We start from the raw sequence: 19,287 nt of genomic DNA, 5'->3' as shown, positions 1-19,287 counted from the left end.
CAACATAGTCACCTTCACAGCCACTGTTGTCCCGACCCAGCTCAGCCATTTCAGTGTCATAAAGTTATACGGTGGAGGATATAAATAAGATTGAAGTGATCCAAAGACATGGTCCCCGATTTTGTATGAATCATTATGGCAGATACACCAGTGTCACATCATGGATCATTGATTTGGAATGGGACTCACTCCAACAGAGGAGGGAGATAAATAGACTGACCGTGTTCCAAAAAATGTGGAATAGACTTGGGATTTGGCAAAAACAAGTACCTGGTGCCCACCAGCAATGGCAAAACCTGAGGTATATAATCATCCACACAAAGACCATTCGTTTCCGTATCAACAATCTTTCTCCCCAAAGACAATCTCACAATGGAACAAGCTGACAAATTAGTCACCACCCCACCAATTGAAATGTTCAGGATCTGTCCTTCGTTTATTTCCATTAACTTTCATTATCAGGGCTATAATCTCAGCTCACTGGCCTATAATTACCCGCTCTCTGCCTACCTCCTTTTTTAAACAATGGTGTCACGTTTGCTAATTTCCAATCTGCCGGGACCACCCCAGAGTCTCGTGAATTTTCGTAAATTATCACGAGTGCATTTGCAATTTCCTTAGCCATCTCTTTTAGCACTGTGGGATGCATTCCATCAGGGCCAGGAGACTTGTCTACCTTTAGCCCCATTAGCTTGCCCATCACTACCTCCTTAGTGATAACAATCCTCTCAAGGTCCTCACTTGTCATAGCCTCATTTCTATCAGTCACTGGCATGTTATTTGTGTCTTCCACTGTGAAGATCGACCCAAAAAACCTGTTCAGTTCCTCAGCCATTTCCTCATCTCCCATTATTAAATCTCCCTTCTCATCCTCTCTAAAGGACCAATATTCACCTTAGCCACTCTTTTTCGTTTTATATATTTGTAGAAACTTTTACTATCTGTTTTTATATTCTGAGCAAGTTTACTCTCATAATCTATCTTATTCTTCTTTATAGCTTTTTTAGTAGCTTTCTGTTGCCCCCTAAAGATTTCCCAGTCCTCTAGTCTCCCACTAATCTTTGCCACTTTGTATGCTTTTTTCTTCAATTTGATACTCTTCCTTATTTCCTTAGATATCCACGGTCGATTTTCCGTCTTTCTACCGTCCTTCCTTTTTGTTGGTATAAACCTTTGCTGAGCACTGTGAAAAATCGCTTGGAAGGTTCTCCACTGTTCCTCAACTGTTCCACCATAAGGTCTTTGCTCCCAGTCTACCTTAGCTAGTTCTTCTCTCATCCCATTGTAATCTCCTTTGTTTAAGCACAAAACATGAGTATTTGATTTTACCTTCTCACCCTCCATCTGTGTTTTAAATTCCACCATATTGTGATCGCTCCTTCCGAGAGGATCCCTAACTATGAGATCATGAATCAATCCCGTCTCATTACACAGGACAAGATCTAGGACTGCTTGTTCCCTCGTAGGTTCCATTACATACTGTTCTAGGAAACTATCGCGGATACATTCTATAAACACCTCCTCAAGGCTGCCTTGACCGACCTGGTTAAACCAATCGACATGTAGATTAAAATCCCCCATAATAACTGCTGTACCATTTCTACATGCATCCGTTATTTCTTTGTTTATTGCCTACCCCACCATAATGTTACTATTTGGTGGCCTATAGACTACTCCTGTCAGTGACTTTTTTGCCTTACTATTCCTGATTTCCACTCAAATGGATTCAACCTTATCCTCCATAGCACCAATGTTATCCCTTACTATTGCCCGGATGTCATCCTTAAATAACAGAGCTACACCATCTCCCTTACCATCCACTCTGTCCTTCCAAATAGTTTGATACCCTCGGATATTTAACTCCCAGTCGTGACCATCCTTTAACCATGTTTCAATAATAGCCACTAAATCATAGTCATTCACGATGATTTGCGCCATCAACTCATTTACCTTATTCCGAATACTATGAGCATTCAGGTAAAGTACACTTATGTTGGCTTTTTTACCTCTGTTTTGAATCTTAACACCTCGATCAGTAACCTTTCCTAAGTTATATTTCCTCTTAACTTTTCTCCTAATTTTCCTTGTCGTTGAACCCATATCTTCATGTAACAACCTGCCGTGTTGCTTACCATTAATGTTTTTACTTACAGTTTTATTCCTTTTAGTATTACTGGGCCTATTTATTGAGCTCCCCTCAGTCACTGTACCGTGTACTGTCACCCTTTTTGATTTTTGACTATGGCTTCTCTGCCTTACACTTTCCCCCTGACTGCCTTTTGTTTCTGTCCCTGTTTTACTACCTTCCAACTTCCTGCATCGGTTCCCATTCCCCTGCCACATTAGTTTAAACCAGAGTTCCCTAGAGATGTCATTGGCTGTAAAATTGAGCTCCAAAATGGCACTATGCTGGAGTTAAATTAGCATGAGGAAGGTCTAACACCTTCAAAAGCAACGGGGAAAAATCTCAGAGAACAAACTAAACCTTCTGACCAACCTGACTTGGCATTCGCCCATTTCCATGGACAAATACGATATGCTTCTGGGATTGGTGAGCCTGACTCTGTCACTCTTGCCCCTTCCGCCTCGCTAATAGTAATAATAGCTAGCGTGAAAATTGGGTCTAATGGGGGCCTTTAAACCAAGGTGGGTCTGCTGAGTTTGGAAATGGCTTGTTTGCATTCTTTTTGGCTTGAGGGTCTTGTTACTCATCCTTTTCTGCCCTGGCTACATCTGCCTTCGAGTGACTTAAATATTCTTCACCCCGGTTTCAACTTTGCATCAAGGCCTCACTTACCGTAGATCTTAAATTCTCACTGTATAGCCTAGAATTTCTGGTCTCTGAATAGTTGTACAACTGGATAGTTGTAGAGGTAGCCCCCGAGATGCGCTAGAAGTCCAGACGCACTGACTATGAGCGAACTGCCTGGGAGGTTTGGACTACCCTCCTGACACTGTGCTAGAACCCTCCCTCCCTGATCACCCGGCTACAATCCTCCCTCCCTGACCACCCGACTATGACCGTCCCTCCTTGACCACCAATAGTGCTGTATTTTGAGGAAGGACTCCGACAGCGGGTCAGCTCTGAATTTCTGAAGAGGCCTGCCTGATTTGGACGTTTGGCTGAGGCATGTAGAGTTCCGGTGCAAGGTAAAGAAACAGGAGCAGAGTGGCAGTCCAACACTGGTTGCCACTCCTCATAACATTCAGCCCCGTGTCTTCCCCTTTCCCTCCATGACCAGCTCCGGGTGGAGGAGTTCCAGCTTCCGGCTCTTGCGCTCTGAAATTTTCTTCCCAACTTCTTGCTACTTGTCTTGTCTTCCCCACTTCCAACTCATTGTGCCCTGCACCTCCACCTTGGTGTGTTTCGTTATATGAAAGGCAGAGCAGAAATGCTTGACATCTTTGGTGGGTGGGAAGTACACGGCAGTGGTCAGTGACTTGTGATAGAGCTGCGAAAAAGGATGTGTTGATTTTCTTTCACATGTTTCTGTCATGTATCTAGTCTAGCCTGGCTTAGTTACAGAAGGCAGAGCTGGCAGTAGAAGGGTGTTTTTCTGAATGGAAGGTTGTGATTAGTGATGTTCCACATGAATCTGTGCTGTGACCTCTGTTGTTTGTAGTGGACATAAACGACTTGGAGGAAAATGTAGCTGGTCTGATTAGTAATTTTGCGGGTGACACTAAGGTTGGTGGAGTGGCAGATAGTGTTGAGAATTGTCAGAGGATACAGTAGCCCATAGATAGGTTGGAGACTTGGGCAGAGAAATGGCAAATGGAGTTTAGCCAGACAAATGTGAGGTAATGCATTTTGGTAGGTCTAACATAGAGGGGAAATATACAGTAAATGGCAAAATTCTTAGGAATATAGAAAGTCAGAGAGATATGGGCGTGCAGGTCCACAGATCATTGAAAGTGGCAACACAAGTGGACATGGTAGTCTGGAAAGCTAATGGAATGCTTGCCTTCATTGGATGGGGCATCGAGTATAAAAACTGGCAAGTCATGCTACAGTTGTATAGAACCTTGGTAAGGCCGCCATTGGAATATTGCGCACAAGTCGGGTCGCCACATTACCAGAAGGATGTGGAAGCTTTGGAGAGGGTGCAGAGGAGGTTTACCAGGATGTTGCCTGGTCTGGAGGGTGTTAGCTATGCAAAGAGACTGAATAGACCCGGACTGTTTTCATTATAACGATGGAGGTTGAGGGGTGACCTGATAGAGGTCAACAAAGTTATGAGGGGCATGGACAGAGTGGATGGGCAGGCACTCTTTCTCAGGATGGAGGGGTCAGTCCCCAGGGGGCATAGGTTTAAGGTCCATGGGGCAAAGTTTAGAGGAGATTTGCGAGGCAGGTTATTTTACGCAGAGGGTGGTGAGTGCCTGGAACACGTTGCCAGGGGAGGTTGTGGAAGCAGATACATTAATGGAATTCAAAAGGCATCTTGACAAGTGCATGGATAAGATGGGTGTAGTGGGATACGACACTCGGAAGTGCTGAGGGTTTTGACCAAGGGTGGAATCATGACCGGTACAGGCTTGGAGGGCCGAAGGGCCTGTTCCTGTGCTGTATTGTTCTTTGTTCATTATTCTTTGTTCTTTAGCTTTGTCTTCTGGTATGATTACCCATGAACACAAGGCAAAGTATGCTTGACTAATGTAGGAGGACTGATCAGCCATCTCCGTAAAGTGCACAAACTATTCTTTGTAAAGTATGGGTTTGTAATTGTTCAAATCAATTACTGTAGGTGCAATAATGGATCATGTTTCTAATTTCCCATGTAGTTTTAAATGCCTGCGCTATAGAGTCAGCGATATTTAATTACTGATGGTGTTCTGTATCCATTTCCTCAGTGTTGCAGTAGGTATACTTTGCTGTCCTTGAGATTTCCGACTTCTCTCTTAGTAGCTATCAAGATTTAACTTTGAGATTTAGCTTGAAATAATCACGACAATTGTACCATCTTTAATGCTAAATCTGAAGCTAAATGCTGAAGTACAACTTTTAACCCTGACAATTTCATCAAAGTGAGCCTGTGGTGCATCAGATGTAGCGGTTGTGATTATTTTTCATGTCAAGAGGTTAGAGTGATGCAAAATAGAATCAGTGAAGCTTGCAGTTGCCTCTAATTGTCCAAAATTTAAAATCTTCTGAAAGTGGCAATGAAAGTATAGAACGGCAATTATAAAATGTCACTTGACAAGAAGGCCTATGATACTGGGAGACTAAAAATGTATCTGGAGCACTTTATTCTGTTGTGCCAAATTGCGACTGTATTTAAAATAGAAACAAAAAGAGTTTATTAATTATCCAACTTTTGTTTTAGCGAAAAGGTTTGATGCACTCAGCATGAGAAAAGAAATACTCATATTTATATAATTGATGAAATAATTAAAATGTCCACACAATACATCACACAATCAATAAGCACATTTGGTGGCCATTTTGCAGCAGCCTAATACTACGGACTGAATTCTCCCAAAATGGGGTGATGTCCCTATGCTGGCGTAAAAACGCTGGAATTTTACTCTGGTGATTCCTAGAAAAAATGTACAGCTAATTCAATGCCCTGCAGGGGGCTAGCAGGGACCTGGATTAATTCACGCAGCTTTAGCTGCGGTTATGGGCCCCCGCACATCCAGATTTGAGCCCGCACATGCGCAGACAGAAGAATTAGACCCCCCCCCAAATTGGCTGCGGGCCCAAGCATCTGACCACGCGGATCTAAACCCCAGTCGCCGATAAGCCCCCCCCCCCCCCCCGGTATCTAATCCCCCCCCAACCATCAATACCAGGTTCGTTCCACGCTGTCGGGAACTCAGCCGGTCGGGAGCGGAGGATCGCTGGGCTGGCCTCTGTCAATGGGCTCCCAGCCATGTGGAGTACTCTGCGATCACGCCGATTCTCGGGTCCCAGAGAATCGACGGACCAGTGCTGGGCCCCATTTCGGCTTCAAATTGGATTCTCCGTCCCTGTGCCGAACGCGATCTCGGAGCGGGGCTGTGGAGAATCCAGCCCTACATCTCTGTGACAAACAAGCAATTAATGTGGGCTATTTTGAGGAAAGAATGTTCCCTGAAGACATTCAAGGAGTTTTCTGCCGCTCTTTGACTAGAGGCACCGGATCATTGACATCCATCTGAGCAGGACAATTAGCAGACAAGCAGAGTGGGGGAGAAATATCACTGCAGCCTGCTGCGCAAACCACTGGCAGCTCAGTAGCTGGAACTGAGAGCAGGTACTACGACATTGGACTGAGTAGTGAGGAGAAGCTTCAACAGAGGTATCAACCTGGTCTGCAGGTGGTCAGAGAAACGCAAGGTAAGATATTGTGTGTACAACCCAGTAGCCAGCTTCCTGCCAATGACAACGCCCTAGGCCTTTAGAGACTGCACCTTTCAAGGCAGACAGTCTGGTACGTTTGCGCTTTGGTTCACAATGTCCAGATGGCTCAAGCGCCCCAGGGCAATCCCCAACCTGCAGCCATCAAGGTCACCTTTGCCCCGAATCTTAATGCATTTGGGTCATTTCAGGGAAGAGCCGCAGATCTGGCTGGCATCTCTCAGTCGGCAACTCATCACAACATCAGGCACGTCACAGGTGGCGGCTGGGGGAGCAATATCCTTTCTGGGACTGACGCAGGTACTCCGGGCATTGGGATTTGTGGATTCTCTCAGGTCCAGGGAGTCCTCAGTTACACCCATTAGCCGCCAAGGCACTAACAGACCAACCAGCCAGATACCTGAACAGAAAACACTCAATTCACTGAATGTCCAGTGGCCTTTGGCAACAGGAAGTGTATTCGGTAGAGGTGCCCAGTTCCAGGGTATCTGTCATGATTCCTTCATCCTCTGCGAGTCCCAGGTGTCAGATTTCTTCAGACCAAAACCCAGACTCTCTGGGTGGCTGCTGGAGACTGAAGAGGTGGCTCCTGACACCCGTTCGATACCCAGACACAGGAGAAGAGAGGCACTACAACCAGAGTCACCTACTTATGTGAGCCTGCATTGAGCAGGCCATCGGCATGCTGAAGATGCTCTTCCATTGCTTTGACCATGGTTGCTGTGTCCAATACGAGCCAGTCAGCCTGTCCCATACTGTGGTCACATCTGCTGCATGCTCCGCAATGTGACTGTACCAAGAGGCCTGGAGCTGGATGAGGAGGAGGGACTGACCATCACTCTTCTTTGGAGAAGGACAGCGAGGAGGAAGCGCACTTTGATGGAGGCCCTACAGAGGAGCCCAGTGGTCACACATTGGAGGGAGGCTGCCAATGCCATGCCAAGTCACACGGTGATCGGCAGGTCGGCATGGTCATAAGCACCACACTGATTCAGAAATGTTTCTACTCTGGGCTCCCAGGCCTATGGCAGATGACTACAAAAACTCAACTTCCATCAGAGAGATGCTAGCACAGACCTGGATAATCCCAGACATGAAGCATGGGGTATCCACCACAATCATGGCCCCACATCACAGACAAAATACAAGACATGGTCCCCTCCCCAACCCCCTCCATTCCCCCCTTTTCCCCGGCTCCTTCTCCCTCACCTCTCTGCGGGGCCCTTCGCAGTTCATTAACACACAGAGAACTGATAAATATCATCAAACAATTTTATTGCAACAGTGCAAATTAAATGGGAAAGAAACTGCGATAACCTCAGTCAGGTGACCTATCAAGTAGAACTAACAGTGCTGCAAAGTGTTCCAGCACTTTCATGCCACTCTGATATGCATGACACTGAGCCGTCCATGTTACAGAAAGTCTTGCTTTTTCTATGCATCCCAGCTTCTGCATTCTCTCAGAATGGTGCTGCATATGGCTCTGCCAAGAAGGTGGCCACTCACTAAATGGAGGAGCTCATACAATGCATGGGCTCCTCCATTGTTGGTCCATAGGTCTGCAATTCCCGTGGGATCTCTGAAGATAGGGATGTAATCTGCCTCTAACGTTCCTGAATGACCCTTCTTGTGACGCCGAGGCCCAGATGAACATGTAAAGGTTATCTTCCATCCTCACAGAGGGATTGCCCACAGCTGACAATGCTTTACGCTTCCCTTCCTGCTGACCTGTGACGTATTCCTTACTCTGTGCTCCTGTTCTAAGCTAGCGGTGACTGTCTGTGCTGGTAGATGTGGCAAAGGTATGATGTGACAGTGCTCGCTCTGCAGAGTCTTGCTTATTGAGGAGGCTGGTGATGCCTGCACTGTTCCACTCAATGGGTCGCTACAGCCTCCCTTTAGGAGGCACAAGAAGATGAGGGTGTTGATGAGAACCTGACCAACTCAGAAGGTTCATCAGTTCACCCAAGCCCAGAGAGGAGCACGGATGATGAGCTACAATGCACAATGGGCAGGAGCCTCCTCCATGCCCTTCCTCTGAGAACTGAGTATCAAATGGGTTCTGCTCTTCTCAGCTTCCAGCCTGATCTTTGCTAGTAGCCTTTCACAATGACACCACAACAATGTCCAGGCCTCCTCCCCATGAGCAAGCGCAGGCCTGGCACTGCCACTCCTGCCCACACCTCCCAGGTATTGTGAGCTCTCTTCTCTTGTGAGCCAGGTGATGAGAGAATGATGAATGAGTAGGCTTCCTTCCCTCGACTCTCACAGCATGACATTGGCCGCCGGAACTGTTGCACTCCTCAACAATGCCCCCTTCTCATTTTGATCCTAGATGTGAGGGTGACTGACGTCTCAGTGATAGAATTGGGCATTCGCTCTCCAATGTTAAGGAGCAATCTAGGCCTGCAGTCTGCTGAGCTGGTGTGCATGCTGATGTGTACAGAGAAGAAGGTCACCTGAAGGAGGAGCTGCGCTCCGAAAGCTCGTGTTTGAAACAAACCTGTTGGACTTTAACCTGGTGTTGTAAGACTTCTTACTGTGCTCACCCCAGTCCAACGCCGGCATCTCCACATGATGTGTACAGAGTTAGAGGCCAATTACGTGGTTCCCGCTCTCCACTCACCTTCCCAGATCTTACAAAGTAACTGATGAACCAACAGCACTGGAGCCACATCGTCCGACTCACTGCACAACTTCTCACCCCCTCTGTCAGCTCCAGCATGCCTTTTTCATCTCCTGGGGAGAAGAGAGCGCGGGGGATAGTTTTCGACTGGAGGACAGGTACCAAATCACCCTTCTGTAAACCACAGCCTCAGTGAGGACCCCCGGACAGGAAGGGTACCCCGGAGAACCATCCGCAAAGCTTGTGGCTGCCGCTGCTCGTCGACCCCTTTCAGCGCTGGCCTCATCCCAACCGACTTCCCGTGCAGGCATTTCCGCAGTGAGCACGATCATAACTCATGAGTTACTAGGTTTTCAGGGCAGCAGGGTGACGCAGTGGTTATCACTGATGCCTCACGCGCCGAGGTATCAGGTTCGATCCCAGCTCTGGATCACTGTCCGTGTGGATTTTGCACATTCTCCCCGTGTCTGCGTGGGTTCCTCCCCCACAACCCAAAGATGTGCAGGGCAGGTGGATTGGCCACACTAAATTGCCCCTTAATTGGAAAAAAAATGAATTGGGCATTCTAAATTTATTTCTAAAAAATAAGTTACTAGGTTTCCTTTTAATTGCAAATGATGCCCATCAGTACAGAGCTCCTGTGTAATTTAATAAAATAAGCCATCCACCTCAATTTGTCTTTGTTCATCACAGTGACCGGAAGTCCACATGAGTCAGACAAATCTGATTACCAGTAAGATGCTCATTAGGCGTATGTCATGTAAAGTCAGAAGTAAAATGCTTCCTGGAAATGCCTAAGCTTGGTGGGTTGAGTCATGCTTAATAATTTGCAAAACGGGAGTGCGTGCAATGACATTACTTGATGGAACTCTGGAATGAAATCCTGACTTGACGCTAGGAAAGAGGGAAACCAAATAACCTGAGGCTCCATTCAACGATTGTATTGCCGTTTGGGCTTGGCTCATTATGGAGTTCACCTCCTGTGGGTTGTGAAGCTATATCTGTAAAATAATCGCTTTAGAAATCTCATGTCGGACTCTGATGTCAGATTCAGAATCAGTTTCCGACGTCTAATAGATGGCATTATAACTGGTATTATGCTGCATGTCATTACAGGAAAGAACTGGCGTTCAACATACAAATGATGTGTTCTCTTGCTATCATTTTTTAATGTGATATTTCTTCACAAATGTGGAAACACAAAGGTCTTTATAAACAAAGGTCGTTTTAGATAAAGTATCTGAAAAGGAAATGGCATGTGCGAATGCTGTGTCACTGGCATTTTCAACATCTGCAAGGCATGAAGGATTACAAAATAATTCTGTTTGTTACAAAATTGCAAAGGGCTCCACAGATTTCATTCTTGGTGGGTTGTCATTTCATGGAGCGATCTGTGTTTCAACAGGTTTACCAGAGCCAAAGATAGATTGTATCTTTGAAGGCTTAACAGTGGAACATGGTTTCTACACATCCAAGGATTTCCTGCCTCTTGTTTCAAAAGCCAGCAAGCCAGGTAGCATTTTCTGTTTAATTTAATTGAAATACTGCATCATTTGCTTCACTTGTAAGGAGGCCTGCTCACAATTAATTTTATTGAAATAATTGCGTTAAAATAAGTTGGCTTTAAAAAAAATTGGGGCACTGCTTCTTAGGTGGGAAACATAACGGCCGGGATTCTCCGAGTTGATCCCGCCACCTTTGCCAGTGAATGAATCCCACCGGAGTGAATGGACGGAGAATTCCAGCCAATAACAATTATTGATGGGCTGGATTCTCCGATTTTGAGACTGTGTCCGGAGAAAGTATCTAGTTTTACGATGAAAAAGTCAGCGCCATCCCCTCACCGAGGCTGCGTCTGGTGGAGGGCTAGCAGCTGCGCGACGTTAAACTCCTGGCGTTTCCGACATAAATGGCCGGAGAATTGCCGGGTCCGTGGCCGTGCATGCGCACGCCGATGACCTGCAGCGGTCGCGCCGTAAACATGATGTCGGTCGCGCGCAGACCCAGCCTGCCAAATAGTGCCCCCCTGTACCCTCCCTCACCATCCCCCATCAGTCCCTTCAGCCCCCTGGCCAACGGAAGGGCTCTCTTCCACCCCCCCCCCCCCAATTGTGGCAGCGCTGGACACAGTCCGCAGCCGCCAAGCGAGGTTGACGAAAACTCAGAGCACAGGTGTTCCGCGCCGTCGGAAAGTCGGCCCATCAGAGGGGAGCTTCGGGAGAGTGCCCTCAGGTGATATCCTGAGGCCCTTCCCACAGCATCCGTCGTGCTCCTCGATGACACCGTTTTGGATGGGGGGGGGGGAACATCCGAAAATAGGCGCAGGCCCTGATTTCGGCGTCAAAAGGGATTCTCCACCCGATCGCTGATTATGATATCGCCGTTGGGCATCGGAAATCCCGCCCTAAGTGTTTTATAATTTTGCAATCAGCTATTTTGAATTTTCTTTATGCAGCATACAAATGCTTTTAATCCTTTCATTATTTTATAATGGAAGTGTTCATAGCATGAACTTCTATATTGACAACTGTTATAACCTGTAATGTCTTGTTAACCTATGATTTGTCAGACTTGTTTGCACATTCTAACAAATCTATTTATATGTATGGAAATATATACTGCTTAATCATAATGATGTATAGTCTTAATAAAAAAAAAGATTCCAAAAATTCAGTTTAATAGTGTAACGACATCGTCCTCAAAACATTAGGGCTAACTAAATGCATGATCGCGTAGTAAAAAGACATTATGATCACAGACTAATAGTATTTTTCTGATTTATTTAGATTTTGAGAGTTTTGATTGCTTCATTGTAATGTATGTGATATCTGACGCTGAAATCTGAACCATTCAATGTAGCCTGCAGTCATCCAGGGAAGATAAAATAATAGACCTCTTTGCTGAGGGTGCTGGGTGTGAAATTATGTATATGAATACATTTTAAAAAGGAATAAAAATGCCCTGCAATGAAACAGAATAATTTGATAGTAATATGTCTCATCTCTACTCTCTGTTGTGCAATTTTAGATGGCTATAAATACCTCCCTGTGCCTTTTGTGATGCTTGGTGTAAATAGCACATTTCTAAGAAAATGCTGTCTTTTTTTTTTCCTCCCAGGGATGTGCGCCTGTCAGTCTAGTCTGCCATCATTACAGGGCACAGCTCTTATACTTGGTGCTGGAGACACTGCCTTCGACTGCGCTACATCTGCATTACGCTGTGGAGCTCGTCGTGTGTTTGTGGTTTTTAGAAAAGGATTTACCAATATCAGGGCTGTCCCAGAGGAGGTAAAATTCAACAAGCTTTAACACTCAGGATTTAATACAATTGGGCTTGCCAGATGGAGCATAGATTGCAAGGTATCAATCTATTAAGTTGTGTGTCCTGTCACTCAATATCTCAGGCTCAACATTCGACAATTTACTTGTTGTTTGTATAACAGCTGTATTCCAGATTTGACATTCCTAATTCCTTTCCCAACATTTATTAGGCATGACAGGAAGTTTTCATAAGACAGAAAGTAGGTAAAATGCTGCTAGCTTAATGACATGTTGTCTTATGAATGAACGTGGCCATTTTATATTTCATTATTTATCAATGTCATAAAACTTATGGTAGTGAACAATTACTGCATTCTTAAATTGAACTTGGAAGTAAGAACTATCTAAATTAAAACAGAAGTCTATGATCACAAGAACTGCAGAAAGTGTATTTCAATGAAACACTGTCGAAGTTGAATTTAGATGTAATAGTTTTTATTACAAGTGGTGCCTTCCAAATTAATTGTTCTGCGAGACCCATCCTACCTATTCTGTGAAATTGTTCTGCTGCTTTGGCAAACATTCACTATAATTTCAGTGAGAGCCCACCAGAACAACACAAATCCTTCGAGCACCTGGAGCCACTGGGTCCTATCTTGTCTTGGCGATTTCTGCAGCTGCCTTGCACACCACCCCTTACCAGTGTTGTGTGACAAGGCTTTGTGATGCAGTCAGGACTTCCCTTGGCTCTGACTTGGGGTATGCTGTCTCCTGCATCATCAGGTGGCACAGTTCTCAGTTCACCGGAGAGAATTTCTTAATAGCACCTCACTAATGTTTCACAGTTACAAACACTGACTGTGTGTTCACCTGAAGCCTTTCCTGCACCCTTGCCTTGTCCCAGTATGTCCATTTATTCATGGCCTACTAATGTTCTTTTTATCCCTTGAACTCCTTTCAATGAACGTCGGATCCAAACTGGACATTGTTGTTCAAGCATAGCCTGATTTTTTTTTATTATATGTTTGTATTATCTCCATGGATGCTCTCAGTGCTATCTCTCTTTCTCTTTCTCCCCATGAATGATATGAAATAAAACAATTGCGCTGAATCAATATACTGTGAGGCATTCAAACTATTAGAAACATTGGAGTGGAGGAAAATCAATATTATTAGCAACAGCGCTCTGCTGCCATTTTGCCATGATGCAGGCTGTCAACCTTGACAACCACTGCCAACCCAATTCATAACATCGTCAATATTTGGTCAACTGCCACTGGGACCCAAAGTTGAAAAGCACTTTTGGATCATGAATCATTTCTTCTCCTGTGGACCATTATGATGAGGTATTTTCCTTTTGGGAGAAACAATTATAGATCAAGTCAATTGGTGCCTTGCTTAGAAGCCCCAGAGGTCATGGTCAGGATTTACTGGCGTCACGTCACCCGATTTGGGGTCGCGACGAGGTCAATGAATGGATTTATGACACTGGCGATATCTCGCAAGATTCAATCGAACCTCGCGATACTTTGCAATCTGGATCTCGCCCTCACTGGGCAAGATCCAGATCAGCATATTTAAATGAGCCATTGGGCTCATTTATATATGTCTGCGCCATATTCTCCCAGGGCCCGGGAACTAACAGCCTCATCAGCAAGGCCTTGACCAGGTGCCGTTTATTACTTGTCTGCAAAGATGTGAACCAGTCGTAGCGGCACCTGAGGCGGGGGGGGGGGGGCTCCCAGGCCACTGAAGACCCGTGGGGGTCGGGTTCTGGGCAGGGTGGTACCCTGGCACATCTGGCACCCTGGCACACCTTCTGGCACTCTGGCACCTTGGCACTTCCACCCAGGCACCCTGGCAATGCTACTGCCAGTGTGCCCAGGTGGCATCACCAGGCTGGCAGGTGCACTGCCAAGGTGCCAGGCTGGCACTGTCACTGTCCAGGTGCCAGGATGTCCATACCAGTGGTCGGGCCCAGGGTGTCTTGCCCTTAAGATGTGGGGTGGGGTTCGGGGGGGGGGGGGGGGGGGTGCTTGAAGATCCTGGAAGAGGTACGTTGGGTATAAGGGCGGGGGTGTCAAAAGATCCAGGGCTGCCTTTAAAATGGTGCCCCAATCCTCGAGTACTCTTCCTGCAAGCTGTACTCGACGAGGCGTTCTTTGCCGAAGACAAAAAAAAACAGCAAAATGCTGTTGAATAGCGGGGTATTTCTCAGCTCTACAGTCATAGAGAAACACCCCTTTAAACGTGCAGAAGGCAGTCTCTGATTTTTTTTTCCCGTTAAATTGTGCCCCATGATATTGGTAGGGACCTAGGAATTGATTTCACTTCTACCTTGCAGTTGAACAAACATTGATTGAAAAGGAAGGAGAGTCATGAGCATTAGCTGTATGTTACTGTATGGAAGTAAAGTTGTATTGGAAAGAGAATAATATGAAACTGAGCTTTCTAAAGAAAATAATAACATGCACAGGACATTTATATACGGTAATTCATTACACACTGAAAATGTTCTTTTTGAAAAAGGATAGTCTCATATCATTTGCAATGGTTTGTTCCATTATTACAATTATATTAGAACTAATTTGCTTCCATATTCGATAACTTGTTAAAAGTATCTACTTCTGTTAACCATCTGACTGAAGGACAATTTGACAGGGAAGCTATTGATCTCTATAATGTAATTCAATTTTTTTAACACCAGCATTTATAAGAATGTGGCACAATAATTATCCCTTTGGATGATGAGCAATTTTACATATTATAAACATCCATTGAACAAAGCCAGTGAAGAATTGATCAGAGACAAATTATTTGACGTAGAGTATTTTCGACAATTGGTCTGTGTATAAAACTTCAGCTTTATTATTTTAATCTGACAGCCATTTGCCCAGAGCTACAATTTCCTATATTTCCATATACCGAGTGCTACTGCCTAATAAGATTTAAAGTAATAAATAATGAAATTAGACTATTGACAATACCATGAAACCCTCTTATTGTCATTTCTAATTTATCAGCCACAAAAGTAACCAATAACAAAATCACAACGAACAAAAAAAGGCCCACTCATCTCACAGAAAGGAAATTTTGGCAACAGAAAATTATAAATGCTATGAAAATTGGATAAAAGTAAATGGGACCAAAATCATCCAGTCTCTGAATTGGCATAGACTGGACGTACAACTGAGTTGTGCGCCGCGACCCTGTGGATTTCCTGACACACTGACGAACATGCCCAGGACGTTTCACCTTACGACAGGGCAATTCCCTGTTCCCAAGACCCTCGCTAATGTCTCTGACTCTCAGTTAGAGTCAGAGACTTGGGACAGTTCCAATGTACTGACTCGGTAGTTACCCAGGCAATGTTGGAGAAAAACGTAGTCTAACTCCTCGGTAACTACAGAACTGACTGTAGTATAAGGGGTTATCAGATCAGACATGCTAATATACGATGTAGATGATGATGCAGCACAGCCATCAGTCAGTCATGTGTTAGACTTGACAGAGATAATGATGACCATCCCCGGCCTTACCCCACCCATTTGACTTCCTCAGGGCCTGAAAAGAAGCCAGCAGTGGGAGTTATGGAAACGCCATTTTCTCTGGTATTGAGCAGCATCGGGCCTTCACAAAAAGAGAAAAAACTTCAAGTTTGTTCCTTTCTTTATGCCATAGGTCCAGTAGCATATGATCTTCTCGTAAGTTAGGGGTTGGAGGAATCCACCGTGGACTTTGATACCATTCCTAAAGCCTTTAGCCCGATGCAAAACTTAGTAATTGATTTGGTCTGGTACAGAAGAGAGGCTGAACCCTGAGAAAGAAACCGCTCTAGTTTGGTGCAACTCCAAGGCTTCACATGACGCCATTGACTGGGTAGGCCCACAAGCAGTGGCTCCACCCACAAGAAAGTCCATCAAATCAGGTGAAAGAATAGGAAATACCATGCCGGCAGCCATTTTGAGATGCTTTCATTGTCTCGTGAAAATCCAGTTTAGACCCTAGGACTGCCCAGCAAGGGGTGCAGAATACTTCTAAGTGTGACAAAACTGGCATTTCAAGTGTTTCTGCAAATCCACAACTTTAAGCCAGGTAAAAGACAGGAAAATATCCAAGAGATGGGAAATCAAGATAAAGCTGAAACTACAGAGACATCAAATTCCAAGGTCTGGGTGACATAAACCTTCGAATTAAATGCAGAATAATTGTTCCACTTCGCTGCAAGGGGCGACAGATTATTGATTCCATCTATGTTCTTCACAATTAGCATAATTCCTCATGGAGTGCCAATGCTGGCATACTTCTTTTGATTTGGAGTTGAGGACCAAGGGCAATGTGTCCAAGTTTGCAGGCGACACTAAGATCCTAGGGGTGCACATCACCAAAAATCTATCCTGGTCCACTCATGTCGACGCTATCACCAAGAAAGCACAACAGCGCCTTTACTTCCTCAGGAAACTAAGGAAATTCGGCATGTCCACATTAACCCTTACCAACTTTTACAGATGCACTATAGAGAGCATCCTATCGGGCTGCATCACAGCCTGGTATGGCAACTGCTCAGCCCAGGACCGCAAGGAACTTCAGAGAGTCGTGAATACCGCCCAGTCCATCACACGAACCTGCCTCCCATCCATTGATTCCATCTACACCTCCCGCTGCCGGGAAAAAGCAGGCAGTATAATCAAGGATCCCTCCCACCCGGCTTACTCACTTTTCCAACTTCTTCCATCGGGCAGGAGATTCAGAAGTCTGAGAACACGGACGAACAGACTCAAAAACAGCTTCTTCTCCACTGTCACCAGACTCCTAAATGACCCTCTTATGGACTGACCTCATTAACACTACACCCGTGTCTGCTTCATCCGATGCCAATGCTTATGTAGTACATTGTATATATTGTGGTGCCCTATTATGTATTCTCATGTATTTTCTTGAATTCTGTTTAATTCCCTTTTCTTCCCATGTACTGAATGATCTGTTGAGCTGCTTGCAGAAAAATACTTTTCACTGTACCTCTGTACACGTGACAATAAACAAATCCAATCCAAGATGAGTGGTAAAGCAAAAAGTGCAGAGGATACTGGAAGTCTGCAGAGGGATTTGGATAGGTTAAGTGAATGGGCTAGGGTCTGGCAGATGGAATACAATGTTGACAAATGTGAGGTTATCCATTTTGGTAGGAATAACAGCAAAAGGTATTATTATTTAAATGGCAAAATATTAAAACATGCTGCTGTGCAGAGAGACCTGGGTGTGCTAGTGCATGAGCTGCAAAAAGTTGGTTTACAGGTACAACAGGTGATAAAGAAGGCAAATGGAATTTTGTCCTTCATTGCTAGAGGGATGGAGTTTAAGACTAGGGAGGTTATGCTGCAGTTGTATAAGGTGTTAGTGAGGCCACACCTGGAGTATTGTGTTCAGCTTTGGTCTCCTTACCGGAGAAAGGACGTACTGGCGCTGGAGGGTGTGCAGAGGAGATTCACTAGGTTAATCCCAGAGCTGAAGGGGTTGGATTACAAGGAGAGGTTGAGTAGATTGGGACTGTACTCGTTGGAATTAGAAGGATGAGGGGGATTATTATAGAAACATATAAAATAATGAAGGGAAAAGATCAACCATGAGCTCATTGAATGGCGGAGCACGCTCGAGGGGCCAGGTGGCCTACTTCTGCTCCTAATTCTTATGTTTATGTTCTGGGAATCCTAGAAAAAACATATGTGCCCACCATTGCGAATGACTCACCGTCTTTCATGGAATCTTCAACCTTTTACCTAGAAGCAGCGGACCTTCAGACTACAGCAGTTGAGGAATTTGTTCAGTCAGCAGCGTGTTCCTGTCTTTCATCGGCACCAACCACTAGGCCCCTGGTGGATATTTGAGTTCTGAGTCTCTCAGTTCTTCACGAATTAAGGTCAGAAGTGGAGAATACAGATGGCACTGCACTGGATCGTGACCATCCCCATGGAGACCTGCTGGACCTGAATTGGCAGTTCTTAGAGAATGAGGAGGAAGAATCTCTTGCAACACTGAGCGATCTGTAAGACGTAGAGGTCCTAGAGGATCATTCATCCTTCAAGTTGATGGACGCATGAAAGTCAATTGACACCCTTTCCAGCTGAACGTCTTCTTCACTCCAGAGCTAGAGCTCAGCCCAGAAGTTGCGGCAAAATCTTTAGCACTTCTGAAGCTGCAGAACCCTGTGCAGAAATCTTCTCCCTGAGATAATTGTGGGCAGGAAATTACACTCATTGCAGATGATGAAGCCGTCTTGTCTCCATCGTCGCAGCAATTTTTCCCATTGCCCACAGTGGAGCAACTTCATACAGAGAGAAGTGTGGCTCTCTTACCTCGAGTGTAGACAGAAATCATTCCTTCACCTTTTTTCTTGTAGGAATTGTCATTTTTTTCCCCTTCATCATTAATTTAATTGAAATCTTTGATCATCAATACTTTTTCACTCTTTGATGCTGCGGCAAATGATACATCAATTATAGTCTTCCCTGGAATTAATCATTCCCTGTCTGAACGTCTTTCTCTGTGTGCTTCGCACGAACAGCGAGTTCCTCAGGAAGTCATCAGTATTTCTTTTCTAGTCCCAGAGTATCTAAAGGTCGACGCTCCTTAGGCTTCTCTCTTGCATCAGTCTTTTGTTAATGTCTTCATTATGCATGCAGATTAATTATCCTACAACCTACCCTCTGCTTCCCAGAAGTGCTGCTAAAGTGCTGTCCAATTTTGTCGATGGTGATGCCCCATTAGAGGCAGAAGGAAACCTACATGTTTCCAAGATGTCTCCCCTCAGGGCCGAGAATACTGTGGGAGATTAAATCCCCCAGGGCTTGGCGAGGGGAGGAGTAGGAGTTGGATTTGAGTAGAATCTGTAGTTGTAAAAAAGGAGTTCCAGAAATGCAACGTGAAGTAATTAAAGATATAGGCAGAGATTTTCTGGCTTGTCCATCGCTGGGTTCTTCCAATCCTGACAAAAGTCAATGGGCTGGCCCACTGAATCCACCTTGGCCTGTCCCTGCATGGCAGGGTTGGAAAGTCCCAGC

The 19,287-nt window shown here is 45.1% G+C and overlaps 1 protein-coding gene across 3 annotated transcripts in view; it reads left to right on the top strand.

The window, feature by feature from the left end:
- LOC119964436 (dihydropyrimidine dehydrogenase [NADP(+)]-like) overlaps nucleotides 1–19,287 on the top strand; it is a 918,190-nt gene that overhangs the window by 415,653 nt on the left and 483,250 nt on the right. For all 3 annotated transcript variants that reach the window (XM_038793913.1, XM_038793914.1, XM_038793915.1), the window contains 2 exons: nucleotides 10,375–10,482; nucleotides 12,087–12,256. In XM_038793913.1, the coding sequence (XP_038649841.1) occupies nucleotides 10,375–10,482; nucleotides 12,087–12,256 (278 nt within the window). The remainder of the gene's footprint in view (nucleotides 1–10,374; nucleotides 10,483–12,086; nucleotides 12,257–19,287) is intronic.

Source organism: Scyliorhinus canicula, chromosome 4, assembly GCF_902713615.1.
Source record: "Scyliorhinus canicula chromosome 4, sScyCan1.1, whole genome shotgun sequence".
NCBI lineage: Eukaryota > Metazoa > Chordata > Chondrichthyes > Carcharhiniformes > Scyliorhinidae > Scyliorhinus > Scyliorhinus canicula.
This window is presented reverse-complemented; position numbering and strand designations above follow the sequence as displayed.